Here is a 17,427-nt window from a genome sequence, read left to right as displayed (position 1 = left end):
GAGTCCCCTTTCTCTTGTCTTCCTTTTTCCCCCCGCCCCCGTATTTTCAGCTCCACTCTATTTACATTTCAATGTCAATCCCTAAACTGCTAGAGCACTTGACATTTTGGAAGCTAAATCACCCGCAGTTTCTCTCCACCCCCAAGGCATTCCGTAAATAAAAGATTCCTTAACCTATTGGGGTGCATTGGCATGAGGCCCGAGGCCCGTGATAAAAGGTATGTTTCTCTTCTTCCCAGTTGCTTTCGAGATTTCCCCTATTTTGTTGCACACTGGTAGGACAAGCATCCTCATTCCCTTGCACTCCTCATAATCTTGACATAATTATCTGTGACATATTGATTTAAAGTGCCGCTACAGGAAAGGGAACAGGAATGTTTCGCTTGGCCTTCTGGGAGTTGTAGTTCTAGTGGCACCCGGGCTGCCTAGCGGGCCCTGGAACTGCGGACTACAGCTCCCAGGCCTTCCTAAGTCCCTACCACACAGGCTCAAAGCCACAAACCAGTAGGAGGTGGCTGTATTGTATCTATTGTATTCCTTGGCTGGTGCATTTTTACAATTCTCTGGACGTGAAATTGAGAGTGAAAAGCATGGCAGATGAACAAGAAATCATGTGCAAATTGGAAAGCATTAAAGAGATCAGGTAAGCCCTTCACTGCTTATTGCAGCATCCACCCTCCTCGATCCCCCCTCCCTTCCGGGCATCCCTGGGAGCAAAGAGAACTGTTTTTCTGTGGAAACTATCTATTGTTGGGCTACTTGCAAAAGAGGAGCGGGAAAGGGGGCCATTCACCATAGGCTTACAAATGAGGTGAAGAATGAGGGAGCAAGGGTAAGTTGAAATCCAGTCTAGAGGAGGTAGTTGGTGGAAGTGTGTGTGTGTGTGTGTGTGTGTGTGTGTGTGTGTGTGTGTGTGTGTACTAGGAGGAGGGAAGGAGGGGAGATGGCGATGCCTTTCCAGATGTAGCTAAGATAGAATAGAGGGACACACCAGGAGCCAGTCACCAGACAACTGTATTCTTTTTGGTATGGAGACGAGTGCTAGCACTCACAGACACATTTTTTTTTTAAATACTTGTTTAGTACAAGTCGCTTTTTGCTCCTTGCTTTGTAAAAGTTGATGATTTTCCATTCCGCTTCATGACCTAGAGCTTGGGAAAGCCTTCTGAGAGCCTAGTTTAGCTGGCCTGGTCATTCAGTTCCCAACTTTGCTGTGGCTATAGGCTGGGGATGCAGATGGACCTCGGGAGGGGGCTGCTCTTGTTTCCCTGAAACTCCTTCACCACTTTTTTCCTATCCTGAGCTTGGAAGGAGGTTGCAAACTATGGGAATGTGAGTTAGAACTGGAGGTCTGGCAAACTGGGAATTGTCACGCCTCCAATAAGTTGCTCTGCAAGCAAGTTTTGATATCCTGCTCAGAAAACAGGGCTGACTATGTGGGCCTCCCTGCTCCGCCTAAGTTCCTGCATCTGGAGTGTTTTTCAGATATATGGAGGAAAAAGAAAAAGAGACATCGAGGATATCTTTTTAAGAAATTAGATTGGACCCTGACAAATTTAACAAGAGATTTAACCTCTGGGGAATCTGTGTGGGATCTCCATGTAGTAGTGGTAGTGAAGAATCTTGGTTTCTTCTTCCTCTTGGAGGGATTGTGTCTTTCCTTTTGCAAAGCAAGGACAATTGTCATTTATTGAGCCCCTGGTATGCCAGCTCTCCCCCCACCCAACCATTTTGCAAGTGCCCTGTGACCTTTGTCATATTGGAAAAATGGAGGCTGGGAGAATCTGAGTGAGTTCTCATATTCACAGCGCTTGACAATGCCACAGTTTGACAGGAATGGAGTCTGCCTACAAAGGCTCTGTTCTTCTGTTTCCCCTTGAAGGGTTGCTGCTGTCTTTTTCTACAAAAGCATCAGGAGATAGGAAATGAGACTCCTAGGTGCAGGAGAGTGCTACGAGTGCAGCTAATGAAAAGCTTTGGCCTTTGAGTAGGAAGCCTCTAACTTCAGTCTTACACTCTTTGTGAACTTTAAAATAGGCTTGTTTTAGCTGGGCAGTGGCAGCCGCGGTGGTGCACGCCTTTAATCCCAGCACCTGAGATGCAGAGGCAAGAGGATTTCTGAGTTTGAGGCCAGCCTGGTCTACAGAGTGAGTTCCAGCACAGCCAGGGCTACACAGAGAAACCTTGACTCAACCAAAATAAGTGTGTGTGTGTGTGTGTGTGTGTGTGTGTGTGTGTGTGTGTGTGTGTGTGTTTATCTTATCTGCAGAAATGGACTATTTGGGATCAAGGTCACTAATCCCTGGTGAAAATAGACCCCTTTCAGTGGACATCAAGTCAGGAGCCATGACTTCTATTCCCCAACCATGTTAGATAGTAACAGAAGAGGTTTAGAGAGAAGGCTGAAGTTCCACTCCAGTAACATGGGCGTACCACTTGGTGTTCAAGAAAGACCCAGTGTAAACCTAGATTACTGTTGAGAGTATCAGGAAGCATACTAAGACAAAAGATTAAAGTAAAATCCAGAATATCCAACTTTTATTGAAAAAATTCTCACCATACCAATAAATCAACTTGAATGAGAAAATGCATAGGTGCCAGTATTGATAAACCACAGGTTTAGAATCATCTAGCAAGAGTTTTAAAATATACATCATGAAAATGCTTCAGTAAGCAATACAACACACTGGGAGCATATAAACATCAAAAAAATCACAATTCAGAGAAACTCCAGACTTTGAAACAGTGTTGAAAATGTTAAAGACTACAGAGACTTTTGGAGTTGGAGTACATGCCAATTTGCATTATGTTATTGTCGTGAATCTGTGAGAGCCAGGAATTTCAATGTGTTGGTTTGAATGAGAATGTTCCTAGTAGGCCTAGGTATTTGAACACTTGGTTCCCAGTCAGTGGTGGTGTTTGGAGAGCTCATGCAGTCTTGCTAGAGGAACGGTTTTGCTGGGAGTAGCAGGTCCAGGTAGCAGGTGTTCCCAATTTGCTCTCTTTGCTTCCTGTTTGAGGTTGAAGATGCTTCTTACCTTCCTCTTCTTGCTACCTGCTGCCATATCTATCCTGCCATTATGAACTTCCTTTCTGGAACCATAAGCCCAAATAAACTCTGCCTTAAGTTAAAAAAATACAAAATCAAAGCAAATACACAAGGACTGACTGCAAGAACAATACAAACCATGAAGAAGATGCTCAGGGGATCTTTAGAACAACCTAAAAATTCAACAGATAGGTTCATCAATAAGATGGAGCAGACAGAAAAAAAAAGAGTGAGCTTAAACCCAAAGCAAGAGAAATCACTGTGAGATTATTACTAACCTTTAACACAGGAGCGACATAGGACAGAATGAAGAAATGGTTGGAGAAATACGGGCTGATATTGTACCACACAGAGGAAGAACCACCTCCAGGTTCAAAAAGCTAATCAAATACTAATAGATTTAACAAAAAGAAATCTACTCCAAGGTATAGTATAATTAGTCTTCAGAAAAAGAAAAAAAGACACATCTTGAAAGGAATACAGGTGACAAGAACTAATCCCCTAATTATATCTATGAGGGGGAAATTAGAATGGCAAATTCTTCAACAGAAAAATATCAAGGTCCTAGTGGAAAGAGGTACAGCATTTTCTTATTATTAAAAAACATTTTACATACCAACCACAGACCCCCTCTCATCTCTCCTCCCACTCCCCTCCCCTGCCCTCCCCTGTCCCACCCCCCAAATCCCGCTCCAAAAGGGTAAGTTCTCCCATGGGGGGACAGCAAAGCCTGGTATATTTATTTGAGGCAAGACCAAGCCCCTCCCCTCCTGCATCAAGGGTGAGTAATGTGTCCCACCATAGGTAATGGGATCCAGAAAGTCATGCACCAGAGATAGATCCTGATCACACTGCCAGGGACCCCTCAAACAGACCAAGCTACACAACTGTCTCCCAAATGTAGAGGGTCTAGTCCAGTCCCATGAAAGTTCTACAGCTATTGTTCTAAAGTTTGTGAGTTCCTATGAGCTTGGTTCAGTTGTCTCTATAGATTTCCCCACCATGGTCTTGACCCCCATTGCTCATATAATCCCACTTCTCTCTCTTTTATTGGACTTATGGAGCTCAGCCTGGTGCTTGGCTATGGATCTCTGCATCTGCTTCTGTCAGTTACTGGATGAAGGCTCTATGATGACAGTTAGGGTATTCACCAATCTGATTACCAGGGTAGGCCAGTTCAGGCACCCTCTTCACTGTTGCTCGTCATCTAAGCTGGGGTTGTCCTTGTGGATTCCTGGGAGTTTCCCTAGCACCAGGTTTCTCCATAACCCCATAATGTCTTCCTCTAGCAAGATATCTCTTTCATTGCTCTCCCACTCCATCCCTACCCCAGCTCGACCATCCCATTCCCCCATGTTCTCATCCCCCTTCCCTCACCCTATATTGTACCCCTATCCCCAGTTTACTCCTGGAGATCTCCTCTGTTTCTCCTTCCCAAGGTGATCTATGCATCCCTCTCAGAGTCCTCCTTGTTTCCTAGCTTCTCTGGAGTTGTGGGTTGTAGTCTGATTATCCTTTACAGCTAATATCCACTTATGAGTGAGTACATACCATGTTTGTTGTTTTGAGTCTGGGTCACTTCATTCAGGATATTTTCTAATTCCATCCATTTGCCTGCCAATTTCATGATGTCATTGTTTTTTACAGTAATACTCTGTTGTATATATGTACCACTTTTTCTTTATTTTCTGAGAAGTCGCCATACTGATTTCCAAAGTGGCTGTACAAGCTTGCAGGTTGAGTTACAAAATTTTCAAGTGCTGAATGAAAAAAAACTGCCAGTATAGAATGTTATGTGCAGGGATAATGCTATACTTCATAATCAAAGACACTCTCAAATGCTGGAACTATCAGCAGATGTACTGTGAAAGAATGATAAAAATATTTAAAATAGAGAAAAAAACTTTGTTACACCGGGAAGCATAAACTTAGCAAGACATGATAGAGTTGACTTTACTTTTTATTTTGAGTTTTCTTAATTATGTTGGGTGATTGAAGGAAAATTATTTTATTTTATTTTTATTATCATATATTAATGTATAAAAATTTACAGTGACATTTCACATATGTATATAATGTACTTTGATCATATTGACCCTTATTACCCCCTCTTGTCCCCTACCTCCTGGTCCTCTTCCCTATCAGACTTCTTGGAGGAAATTTTCTAACATAATTATAACATAAACTCAGTGTATGTACATGAATATTTATAATATTTATGAATAGGTGAATTTAAAGAGAAGCAAAATAGATAATACATTTTACTAAAGCTGGTAGTGTGATGTTAGAAGATACTGATAAATTCTGTATATTATAATGTATTTCTTAAAGCAAACACTAAAAATATTATGCAAAGAGATGGCTCAAAAATATTAAAAGTACACAAAAATGGAATTCTAAAACATATTTAGTTCATCCAAGAAAGGCTGGTTAAAAAAGAAAAAAAGAATCAAGCAAACAAACTCCCCACAGAAAATAAACAAGATATACAAAGTTGCAAAGGCTGATGCAGTTTTTACATATAAATAATTCTACTGTAGATAATGTGTGGCTGGAGAGATGTCTTAGTGGTTACGAGTGCTAGGCACTCTTGTAGAGGACCTGGGTTCATGTGTGGCTCACAATCGCCTATATCTCCAGTTCCACTGTTCTCTTCTGGCCTCCATGGGTATATGCATGCATGCAGCACACTAAACTCACACAATACACATATATACATAATTAAAAATATTTTATTTTATTATTTTGTGTATATGGATGTTTTGCCAACATCTGTCTGTGTGTACCACATGCATGCAATGTCCCTGGAGGACAGAAGAGGGCATCAGATCCCCTGCGATTAGAGTCTATTATTTATATATTTATTTATAGATCTTTAGCCCCATCTGGGACTAAAGATGATTATTAGCTGCAGTGTGGGTGCTGAGGATGAAACCCTGGTCCTCTAGAAGAGCATCCAGTGCTCTTAACTGTTGAACCATTGTTTCAGCTCTCACATTTAAAAAGATAAATAACTCAAAGACAACTAAAGAGAGATTTGTATAATGAATTTCTAAAAAGCAATTCAGTTATATACCATCTACAACAAAGTTACTTAAAAATAATGATACAGGTAGATTGTGGGTTAAAAAAAAAGATAACCTGCAAACAATAAAAAGAGGGCTGTCTCAGTGGGATAAGGCACTTACCATGCAAGCCTGGCAACCTGAGTTTAATCAATCCTGAAGCCCACATGAAGTGTATCCTCTATTCACATGATCATACATACATGCATTTGGTGTTATTATCAAGTGTCCTTATAAATGTTGATACTCCAATTAATGTTCCACTATTTGCAGTTCTTCAACTGTTTTAAATTATGATTACGATTATTTTAATACTCTTATTAAAAGAACAATCAATTTTGTTAAAATCTTAATGTTCTTGGACTGTAGTAGCAACGATGATGGTATTTTCACCCAATGAAGCCAAACTAATATACACATGGACAGAGGACTAGAAGCATGCATATTTATATTGATTATTGCACACACCAAAGGCATAATTTGCAATGGGGAAAGGTGTTAGGAATGTATTCTCTCATCACAGTGTATTTCATGATCGTATGTCCAGCAGAAACTCTACTGCATTTCAATGCTATATTTCAGCTTTCTAATCACATTGGTCTATTTGCTGTGTGGATTTCCTGGTCTTATAAGTAGTGGTCAAGGAGAAAAAGGAAAGACAAGAATGAAACAAAAACAAATGTAATAGAAAATAGGAAAGAGGAGGTGAGCTTCAATGAAACAGAGAAAGGGAATGTTGTAGCCATAACATGAATGAGAGCCTTTCCCTACCTCATGTATATACCAATATATCTGTAACATGCTCTTGTTGCCAATGCATATATATCATGTATGTGTGCCTGCTTTATATATATATATATATATATATATATGTGTGTGTGTGTGTGTGTGTGTGTGTATAAATACATTTATATATTTCTAAACATATAAATACAACTTTCTCAGTATGTATAATTTACTTGTTTGTTTGTTTGTGTATGTTTTCAGGGCTGTTCTTTTGGTGTTGGATAGCCTATTGGGGAGCTCTTCCCTGGGGAGGACTGTTCCTCCTGCCTCAGCATTCCCTTTCAGCCTGTAATTCTTTGTGTAGGGTTGAGGGCCTTGTGAGTTTCCCCCATCCATGTTGCCATGTCTATTGGTGTCATCCTTCATGTTTCAGTGGTCATGTTTCAGTGGCCATGTTTGTGAGACTTCATGGTTGTAGCTCCTCTGACATTTCTAGGAGACACAATTTGATAGCAAGCTTCCTGTTCCTTTGGCTCTTACTAACCCCCACTCCCTCAATCATCTGCAATGATCCATGAGCCTTAAGTGCAGGAGTTGTGTTGTAGATAGGACGAAACTCCATATCTTGAATTTTGATCAGCTGTAGTTTTCTGTAAATGGTCTTTGTCCGTTGCAAAGAGAAACTTCCTTGATGAGTGGTGAGAACTATACTTATCTGTGTATATAAGGATAAATATTTAGAGTGCAGTTAGGTATTATGCTGGTCTAAATTAGTGGTTGTAGATTCTCCTCCAATAACCATGGCTTAACTAGCATGAAGTAGTTAGCTAGATTTCCAGTACCATGGGAAACTAGAGGCATGGTTTCTCTCTTGTTGAGTGGGTCTTAATCCAGTTACAGAACTGTTGGTTGCCACGAAGTTATACATGCCACCATTGTACCTTTAGGGTTATTGTGTCATGCTTATTGTTGCTGTGGTTCATAAACATCGTAGCTGGGTAAAACTGCTGATTGTTCCCTCTTTTGGAACTTTGCATGGCACCTTCTGGTACCATGAAAGTGGTCTTCAGGGAGAAGGCTTTCAGCTCATATGCAATAGCTTGGATCTGCTGGGTCCTGTGCCCAGTGTGCAGTGTCTTTATTTAGCAATAGGGACCTACCTTCCACCTCTAGGGGGCAACCAAGGACAACAGAAATAGCCTATCATGTTTTGTAAGTCTCTTGGAAAACCTTGACCAGTTTCTCATTCTTGGTGTTGGGTTTTTGTTAGTCTATGGTTTTGTCAACCCAGATGGGAAATTTTCATTTAAAATATATATGAATATGCTTATACAGATTTACCCTGTATTATAGCTATTTATGTAGATAGTAATATGATTTTTATGACTATTTTCAAATATCTCTAATGTTGTTTACTCTCCTCCTTTTTTTCCTCCCTCCCTAATTAAAGCTCCCTGGCTATTTTTCTGATTTCCCTTTAGATCACTTGTACCCTGCTTTTATACTCTGTACTGACAACCCGCCCCCCCCCACACACACACAGTATTTCCTTTCTACTTTCCTGATGTGGTGGTTTGAATGAGAGTGGCCCCCATAGGATTTTATATTTGAATGTCTAGTCCCTAGTTGGTGGACAGTTTAGTGAAGGATTAGGAGGTGAATCCTTTTTGGAGGAGGCGTGTCACTGGGGGTGGGCTTTGAGATTTCAAAAGCTCACACCAGGCCCAGTCCCTCTCCTTCCCTCCCTCTCTCTTTCTCTGCCTGTGGATCGGGATGTAAAGGTTCAGCTACTGCTCCAGTGTCATGCTTGTCTTCTTCTTGCCATGATAATAAAGATCTAACCCTCTGAAGCTATAAGCAAGCTTCCAATTAAATGCATTCATTTATAAAATTTGTCTTGGTCAGCCTAAATGAAATTGCCAATTAACAGGGGAGACAGAGCCCCAAATGAAGCTTTCAGTACCAGGAATCAGTTACATCTAATTGAGTTGTTGGCCAAAGAAGGCCCAATGGGAACTCCTCCAAAACCCAGGCTGTTGCCAAGGCTATATAGAATGATATCCACGAACTAATAGCAAAGCCCTATTGCTGAAGACAACCCTTATACAACTCATTGAACATGGAGAAGTTGAGCTAGTTCCTACATAGAGCCTTCACACTTATGGGCTAATGTTCTTGGTACGGGAAGGTACTCCACATGCTATTAAAGGAGAAACATAAACACCAGCCCAGCTACAAACCTATCAATCTACAATGATGTTCTTCCTGCAGGATATTCTCGTGCAATGGTGGCACAAAGCTTGTGGGAGTTAGTAACCAATATCTTATGTGTCTTCAGGCCTGCTCCATGAGCTCAAACCCATACTCATTGGTGCTTGGATGGCCAAGAACCAAAGATTAAATAGCCCAGAGATCTACACTAAAACCAAATACTATTGTCCTACTAAGGGAATGTAACAATAAAATAATTCCTAATGGCATCCTGCTATACTCATACATCAGTGCTTTGCTCAGCCACCATCAGGGAAATTTCCTCCTGCAGTGGATGGGAACAAATAATGGGACCCACAGATAGACATTATGCGAAGAGAGAGAGCCCTTGGAACACTCAGCCCTAAATGGGACGTCTCCATCAAATCCCTCCCCTTAGAGCTCCTGGAACCCTGTGGAACAGGAGCCAGAAAGAGTGTAAAATCCAGAGGGGATGGAGGCCACTATGAAACAAGCCCTTCTAAACACGACAGGACGGATGCATATATGAACTTACAGAGACTGTGTATTTTTTGGCATCTTTGTTGAATATTAAATGGCTGTAGTTATGTGTACTTATATTCAGATCTTCATTCCCCCCCCCAATGGTATACATGTCTGTTTTGTGACACTAGCATGTTGTTTTTATTATTTTGCCTCGGACACTGATATATTGAGATCTGGAATGGTAACACCTCCTGCATTGCTCATGATTGTTTTGGCTACCACTCTGTTTGTAAAGCTTTCCCTTGGGTTTCCTAGTTGTGCTGTTCCATTTTTAAATTCCATCTTCATTTTATATTGAGTGCTTTTCAATCTTTCTATCTCTTTATTGAATTTCATTTTCAAATCCTGCATTATTTTATTCAGCCTTATGTTTGTCTTTTCTTGGGTAACAGGCCTTTATTCTATTTAAGTTCACTGAGCTATTTGTTTCTGTTTTCTTTAAACTCTGAATTCTTTGATGAAATACATACATACATACATACACACACACACACACACACACACACACACACACACACACACACACATATATATATATATATATATATATAAGTTCTGTATCCTGGGATTAACCCACATAATTATACATAGAATTTCTATAGGACATGTGGATTGGGGGGGGGTGAAGAGGGATGGGGTGAAAAGTTCACATGCCTTTGAACTTTTATATTATTTTGCAATGAGACCTGGGCACATGGACTTCTTGTTTTGGGTGTGTTTGACGTAGACACAGAAGGCTTGGCTGGTACACAGGCTTTGTTGCTCAGTACAAGCTGGCAGTTAAAAAAAAAAGTGCACATGGGTCTCACCAGGCTGTGCCCAGTCCCTGGTTGTGGGATCTAGATTGGGTCTGGAAATTGAGATGAGTTCAGGCAGGGTAGGATCAGGCATAGTCACCAGGATGGGCCATAGCACAGGATGTATAGGCCTGTCTGGCCGTGAAGTATGGATCAGGACCAAATGTCCATAGGGGCAACTAGAATTGGAAGAGGTTGCGCCTGCAAGGCTAAGTATGTTATCTGTGTTTCTACAGCACACAGAAAGGCTAGAGGGTCCCTTGCAGGGAATGGTCTGGGAGATGGTGATTTCTAAAAGAAGGAAGAGGGCCAGGAAAAAGTCATGATCCTTGGCAAGCAGCTGCAGGTTTACCCGAGTTGGGAGGATATAAAGATAAGAGTTGTCAGGGAATAAAAATTAATTTACACATGTCTTCCCTCTATATGGGCTGGATAGAGAGTTCCTTGGAGTGAGGGTTTCAGTATTTTATGGATCCAAGGGAGAAAGAAGGGTCAAGAGAATGTCATGATCCCAAAAAAGCATCCACAATTCGACCAGGGTTGGGAAGGACTGTACTTGGGTGCACAGGTAGGTTACCTGTATCTCTGCCATAAGTGGGCTGGTTAGTGGGCCCCTGGAAGTAAGGGAAAAAGAAGATCTGGAGAAGGTCTTGTTGCTATCTTTATTTAATTGATTATAGACTAGGAAGGCTTTTCTTGGCCCCTTAATAGGCCAGTATTCATATTATAAGATGGCATATGATAATGAAGCCATTCTAATCTTAGTAACCAGTATTATGCCTTATAGCACACCTATAGTACTTGTTTAGTTCTTTGTAACAATGCCTGGACCACTGTGGTGAAGGAGATAATCATGGCTGAACTACTGGGCAGAGTGGGGGAGTACACTATCATTTGTTGACTGCTCATCATGTGCCACATGCTTGGGAACTTTACATGTGTTAACTCATTTAATCCCTACCACATGACATGTGAGGTAGGTGGTGTTATTTCCACATTAGTACGGAGTAAGTCAAAGCAGAGAGAAGTAAGGTAATCGGATAACGCCACTTTCTCGGTATTTAAATTTCCTCCATCCTTCTGCTGGCCTGTTTCCTGCTCTTGAGAAATTTCAGGAACAAGACTCTGCAGATGGAAAAAATCAAGGCCCGTTTGAAGGCCGAGTTTGAGGCACTGGAGTCAGAAGAGAGGCACCTGAAAGAATACAAACAGGAGATGGATCTCCTGCTACAGGAGAAGATGGCCCATGTGGAGGAACTCCGGCTGATCCATGCTGACATCAATGTGGTATGTGACTTTTTGCCTGGAGCCTGTCTCTGGGCCTGTTAAGGATGAGGTAATAGAAAATGGTGTTACCTTTCATTTAGTTGGGGCTGTGGCCAGCTCAGACGAGAAGGCTGTGGAGTAGAAAATTCTAGTTTTGAGCTAGCTCTGGTTCTGTCACTGACCAACAGCAATGGACAAGTCCTTTATTTCTGAGCATCATATTTTCTCCCAGTATTATGAAAGAGGCTAACTGACCTTCAAGGCTTCATTCAATTCTGACATGTTCACATTCTGGAAGTCTGCAGCTTAAGTAGCTAAGGAAAAGTGGACTAGATGTCTGCCTCTTGAGGATACCTTAAAATACTCAAAAGCTTCCAACAAGACCAAACAAATCCTCTCGGTCTGCTTATGAGAGTGGCACTCTCTTGTTTAGGCTGCCATTTGGAAACTCTTGGAATATTGGGAATAAATTGCTGCATTGACAAACTTCCCTTGAATGGAGTTATTCATGAATAGTCTAGGCATCTCTACTTGCTATTCCTTTATCAGGAAGTGGGAAGGTTTACCTATGAAGTTCTTTCTAATCCTTAGAGCCTATGACAGTATTTTTTTTAATTCATTTTTTTTTGATGGAGCTAAATTTCTCTTCTTGGCAAACTCATTTCTGTGGGATTATTCATTGCCAGAATATTGTCAGGCCTAGAATCCTTAAAAAAATATAAAACTGAGGCTTGCATAATAGACCCCTGGGGTTTTGTGTGTTAGAGAGCACAAGACCGTAGGTCTCCTGGAGGGAACTGTAGACTTTGCTGCAAGCTGACTGACGATATAGAATCAATGGAATGAATCATGTGTTCTTCATAGACTAGTTGAGAATCCAGGCCAGTAGACCTCAGACTAGAGTTTGAGAGTCAACTGGAGAGCCCACTAGAACGCAGATTGTTGAACTTTTCTCCAGAGTTCCTAGTTACATCTGTTAGGTAAGGGCTTGAGAATTTAAAATTCTTTGTTCCTAAATGCTGTTGCAGGGGCTGGTGGGGGATGGCAATAAGGGTGGTAGGGTGGAAGTGTGGCAACCACAGCTTGAAAACAATCGACCTAGGGAAAATGTAACTGGCCTGGAAGACACAAGTCTTCAATTGTTTGTGTAGGTTTTGTCCGTAAGAAGTATAAGAATAAACCCTTTCTTCTCTGAACTTCAGCTCCCTAACCTCTAAAAGTGGAGATGATGACCTAGATGAGGTGAGCTAGATGATCTCCAAAGGCAATTCTAGCTATGATGTGTTGTTAATTTGAGTAATTTAACCACCATTTTTTATGAGCTTTTACTCTGTTAATTCCTATATTAAGCGCTTCACATGGATTTGATCATTGAATCTTTATTAAGACTGCATGGGGTATGCACTGTTAAACTTTCAATATCATAGTAATGAAGAAACTGAGGCTTGATCAGAAATGTAGAAGATGTAGAGAACTTGAACATAGATTGGTCTCCCTCTGGAGTCGGTGCTGTTATCTGTTCAGTTAGAAAACTTCCTGGAGAACTTCGGGATCTTTTCTGTTTCTCCCGTGCTCTATTTTCCAGATGGAAAACACCATTAAACAGTCAGAAAATGACTTAAACAAGTTGCTGGAGTCAACCCGGAGGCTTCATGATGAGTATAAGCCGCTGAAAGAACACGTGGATGCCCTGCGTATGACATTGGGATTGCAAAGGCTTCCTGACTTGTGTGAAGAGGAAGAGAAGCTCTCCTTGGAGTAAGCTGCCTGCCCTCTGACCCCAAAATATCACGATGTAGCAGAAGGGAGAGGGGTGGGTGGGGGCAGGGGGGGGGACCAGTGACACAGATGGACATGGATATATATATATATATATATATATATATATATATATATATGTATATATATATAGTCCTATTCTTAGGCCTGTTAGTGGCTAATTCCTTGCATGACCATCTTCAAGTCTCCATGCTAACCTATTACCAAAAGCAATGATGTGATAACGTTTAATAGGTGACTTTTTAAAATACTTTGTGCAACTTTTGACAGTGTAAGAATTTTACCTGTGTACTGGCATGATGGCTCAGGGGGGTAAAATGGCTTTCCACCAACCCTGGGGACCTGAGTTCCATTCCTGGGACCCATGTGGTAGAAGGAAAGAATGAACCCCCGCAGACTGTCCTGTGACTTCTGTCCTTATGACACGGCAGCATCATGTGCCTGCCTACACATACACATGCACAAATAAATCAATGTAATGTAACATTCAAAAATAGCTTACCCATGAATTTTAAAAGGTCACTTTCCAAGTGAGGGGCTAGAAGAGTATACAGAAACCTTTGAAAACATAAAAGGATATGCTTCCATTTTCTCCAGAATCTAGCCTGTCTTTTAATCTCAAGACCCAGAGTTAAAAACTAGGCTCATTTTAAAGAGAGAGCTCAGCCCAACAGGAGGAAGTATATCCTAAAGGTACAGCTGGTTGCCTGTAGAAGTAGTGAGCTTCTTCTTCCTAGGAGGATATAAGTATAGGCCTGAGAATGCTTAATAAGAACATTGCAAGTGACCATCAAATAGAGAATAGGTCTAAAGATCTCGCTAGCCCTAAGATTTCTTGATCATCTGCATCTAACAGAGTTAACAAGAAAAGTGTCTACCATTGCTACTGATAATGTATCTAGTATTAAGTGGAAAGAGCCATGTGCTATAGGGAGGGCAGTATTGTTCTAGAGAAGGTCCTAGTACAATTTTTCATTCCTTAGCATAGAGACTTTAACAGGGGCAAGGTTCTTCTTGCTTTCAGAATGATCTAGCCAATGTCTTTCACCCCCAAAGTTACTTTGAGAAGCAGAAAGCAGAATGGCAGACAGAACCTCAAGAACCCCCTATACCTGAATCCCTTGCTGCTGCGGCTGCTGCTGCCCAACAACTCCAAGTGGCCAGGAAGCAGGACACACGGCAGACAGCCACCTTCAGACAGCAGCCTCCACCTATGAAGGTGAGTAAGCTAGATTGGACCATGGAGGAAGCAAAGTATCCTGCAATAGAAAGCTGATGATACTGTGTTTGAGGTTGTGGCCTTTAGATCTTAAACAATGTTTGATTGGGATACAGAGGATCGGATGCTATGTTGAATCCATGTTGCTTTTGTTGCTTCATATTCCCAGGGAGATTAGAATACAAGAAACTTGGCAGGCCCTGCTAAAATACAATTTTCTAAAGGTTAGAAAGATGATCTTTATACAAATATATAGTGAACATATTTCATTAGTGAGGGATCCGACAGAATCCCAAGGCAGCTTCTAAGTACTTTGGATGAACAGATGTTTACATGGTTGGAAACAGACGCTGAAATAAATTTGGAAATTTTTATACAGAAATTATTTATGTCTTCTAGAGACATAAATGTACTACCTTTGTGATTACCTTTTCTTAGAAGTAGAATTAATTTGCATTTCTACTAGGCAAAAACTTTTCGTGGGTTATCAGTGAAGCATCACAGAATCAGGTCAATAGTAAATAGTCAAAACAGACATTTTACTGGAGTAGTTGCCCAGGAGACGATAACCTACAGATATAGTCTGACTTGTTATATGCTTTCATTGATGGTATTCTGACACACACATGCCAAGTGATTTGTATATTGTATCTTTTTTTGGTTTGGTTTGAGACAAGGTTTCTCTGTGTAGCTCTGGCTGTCCTGGAACTCACTTTGTAGACCAGCTTGGCCTCGAACTCAGAGATTCCCCTCCCTCTGCCTCTCAAGTGCTGGGATCAAAGGCATGTGCCACCAAATCCAGCTAGTGTCTTGTATCTTAACATAAAATAGAGTTGAATAATTGTAACAGACCACTTAATGTGGAAAGTCTAATATATTTACGAGCCACCACATGGCTCAGGATGTAAAAGCACTTACCATGTAAATGTGATGATCTGAGTTTGATCCCTGAATCCCATGGTGGAAGTAAAATACCAACTCCCAAAAGCTGTTACGATTGTTTCCTGGGCCCTTGAGTCTCTGCAGTCTGAAGCATTGCTTAGAAGAGTCTGACTGCCCTAACTTTATTTATCCTGTCTACCCCCATCAGGCCTGCTTGTCATGTCACCAACAGATTCATCGAAATGCACCTATATGCCCTCTTTGCAAAGCCAAGAGTCGGTCACGGAACCCCAAAAAGCCAAAACGGAAGCAAGATGAATGAAGAGAAGGTGAAAGGCTAGACCTCTGTTGATCGTAAACCCTCCCTTTGGCCAGAGTGATAGATGTCCTGATTTTCTAAAAATTACCCCTTCCTTCCCCTCCCGAGTCTTCTATTTAATTTGTTGGGAGAATAACCCCCTCTCTTTGCTCTTCTTTCTTTCTGTTCTTGGGCTGTCAGTTTCAAGAACAGCTGTGGTTTGGGTGCTAATGACTGGATCTCATGACTCCTCTCCAGCTCACCTCTCAACTACAGTCCTTGTTTGGAGCTGACTGTGGGATAAAAGGCCCTGATTAACCTTTCCTTTTGTTCCCGAGGACTGGAACCTAATGAGCTGCAGGGTGTAAGGACTGGAGGAGGTCCATTTCCTGCTTTAAGAAAAGGCCTCTATGATTTCCTTCCCTGTATTTTTGCCGTAGGTTCTGAAGGGACAACAACTTTATTTTTGCTGGACTTCTCAATGGGCTGAATGCATATATCTCCCCAATATCCAGCTCATCACTAAAGCCCAGGAGTAATTTAGACAAGTGTTCTTTCTTATAGTAATTTGTGAGGCTCTGGCGCTATTCTATAGTTCCATCCAGGTCTTCCAGTTATCTTCATGTTCTTACATACCAGGCTGGGCATCTTGAGATCCCAAGATCTGGGGGTCTTTCCCTATACCTTTTTTTTGCTCTTTGCAAATCAGAAGACATTCCCCACAATGAAATTAGGGAGTCAGACCCATGCTACAATCTCACCTAGTTCACTGCCTAAAATATGAGGTCTGATGGCTATGGTATAGGAATTGCCTTGGGCTGAGAAAGCCTGAGCTGACTTTAGCTTTGAATTTTGTTTAAAAACCACCACTCTAATATCTGCTCGATTGTGTAGCATTGGGAGGAGAGAAGTGGATATAGTGTTACATGAATGCCAATCATTTCATACATCTAAGTGGGTATGCCTTCGGTTTTCCATTCTTCCCTCCCTTTGGGTCTGTCTTCCCTAAGATAGCCTCAGTTAAGGAAGTTATTGGTCACTCTTTTTCTGTGGGTTGTGTAGGTGACCTTTCTTCCCCACAAAAGGCGTGAAGCTCTTCAAGCCCCACAGCTCACTTCTTTATCAAAGCTAAGCTTCCTCGTCATGCTACTCTAAGACCTATGGGATGAAATCAGGGCTGACCAGTGAAAAAGATGTAGGTGCAGGTTTCTACCCCTGGCTGGGGAGAAGAGGGACATATTTATCCTGTTTTTCTTTAACTTTTGGCTTTGAGTCATGATAATATGTGTTCCAAACATAAACCATTCCTCTGCCTTTTGAAAGTAAATGTGTTATGATATGATTTGATAAATCCTTTTAAATAAATGCTCATTTGTTGGAATAAATGCGAATGGGGTGCATTCTGTGTACTGGACAACAACAACAATAACAATTGAGAGGGGAAAATGAAAAAGACCAGGAGCTGGGAGCACTGCGGTTGAAGACAGAGAGATGGCTGGAGCAGTGCTAGCCACCTGCCGTGGCTAGAGTGGAAGTGCAGGACCCCAACGCTGAGACTCACTACTATTTTCTTAGAGTGACTAGTTAAG

At 41.4% G+C, this 17,427-nt stretch overlaps 1 protein-coding gene across 2 annotated transcripts; it reads left to right on the top strand.

Moving 5' to 3' along the window:
* The first annotated feature begins 394 nt into the window (after nt 1–394).
* On the top strand, nt 395–17,223 carry Zc4h2 (zinc finger C4H2-type containing). Of its 2 annotated transcripts, none has more exons than XM_028888880.1 (5): nt 395–643; nt 11,510–11,681; nt 13,246–13,418; nt 14,496–14,658; nt 15,749–17,223. In XM_028888880.1, exons 1-5 carry the CDS (start codon nt 591–593, stop codon nt 15,860–15,862), a joined length of 675 nt encoding a protein of 224 aa, XP_028744713.1. In that variant the 5' UTR covers nt 395–590; the 3' UTR covers nt 15,863–17,223. The 2 variants fall into 2 exon arrangements, with proteins under 2 accessions (XP_028744713.1, XP_037054801.1); XM_037198906.1 differs by having other exon boundaries at nt 426–643; nt 11,501–11,681.
* The last annotated feature ends 204 nt before the right edge of the window (nt 17,224–17,427 follow it).

Source organism: Peromyscus leucopus, chromosome X, assembly GCF_004664715.2.
Source record: "Peromyscus leucopus breed LL Stock chromosome X, UCI_PerLeu_2.1, whole genome shotgun sequence".
NCBI lineage: Eukaryota > Metazoa > Chordata > Mammalia > Rodentia > Cricetidae > Peromyscus > Peromyscus leucopus.
Note: the sequence above shows the minus strand (reverse complement) of the source record. Positions and strands in the feature narration are given on the sequence as shown.

Excerpts from the sequence above, each read along its gene's own strand:
- Zc4h2 (XM_037198906.1), top strand. The coding sequence starts at position 591 with ATGGCAGATGAACAAGAAATCATGTGCAAATTGGAAAGCATTAAAGAG. Across the intron at positions 644-11,500 it reads GAAAGCATTAAAGAGATCAG|AAATTTCAGGAACAAGACTC; the intron begins GTAAGCCCTTCA and ends CCTGCTCTTGAG. Across the intron at positions 14,659-15,748 it reads AGCAGCCTCCACCTATGAAG|GCCTGCTTGTCATGTCACCA; the intron begins GTGAGTAAGCTA and ends TACCCCCATCAG.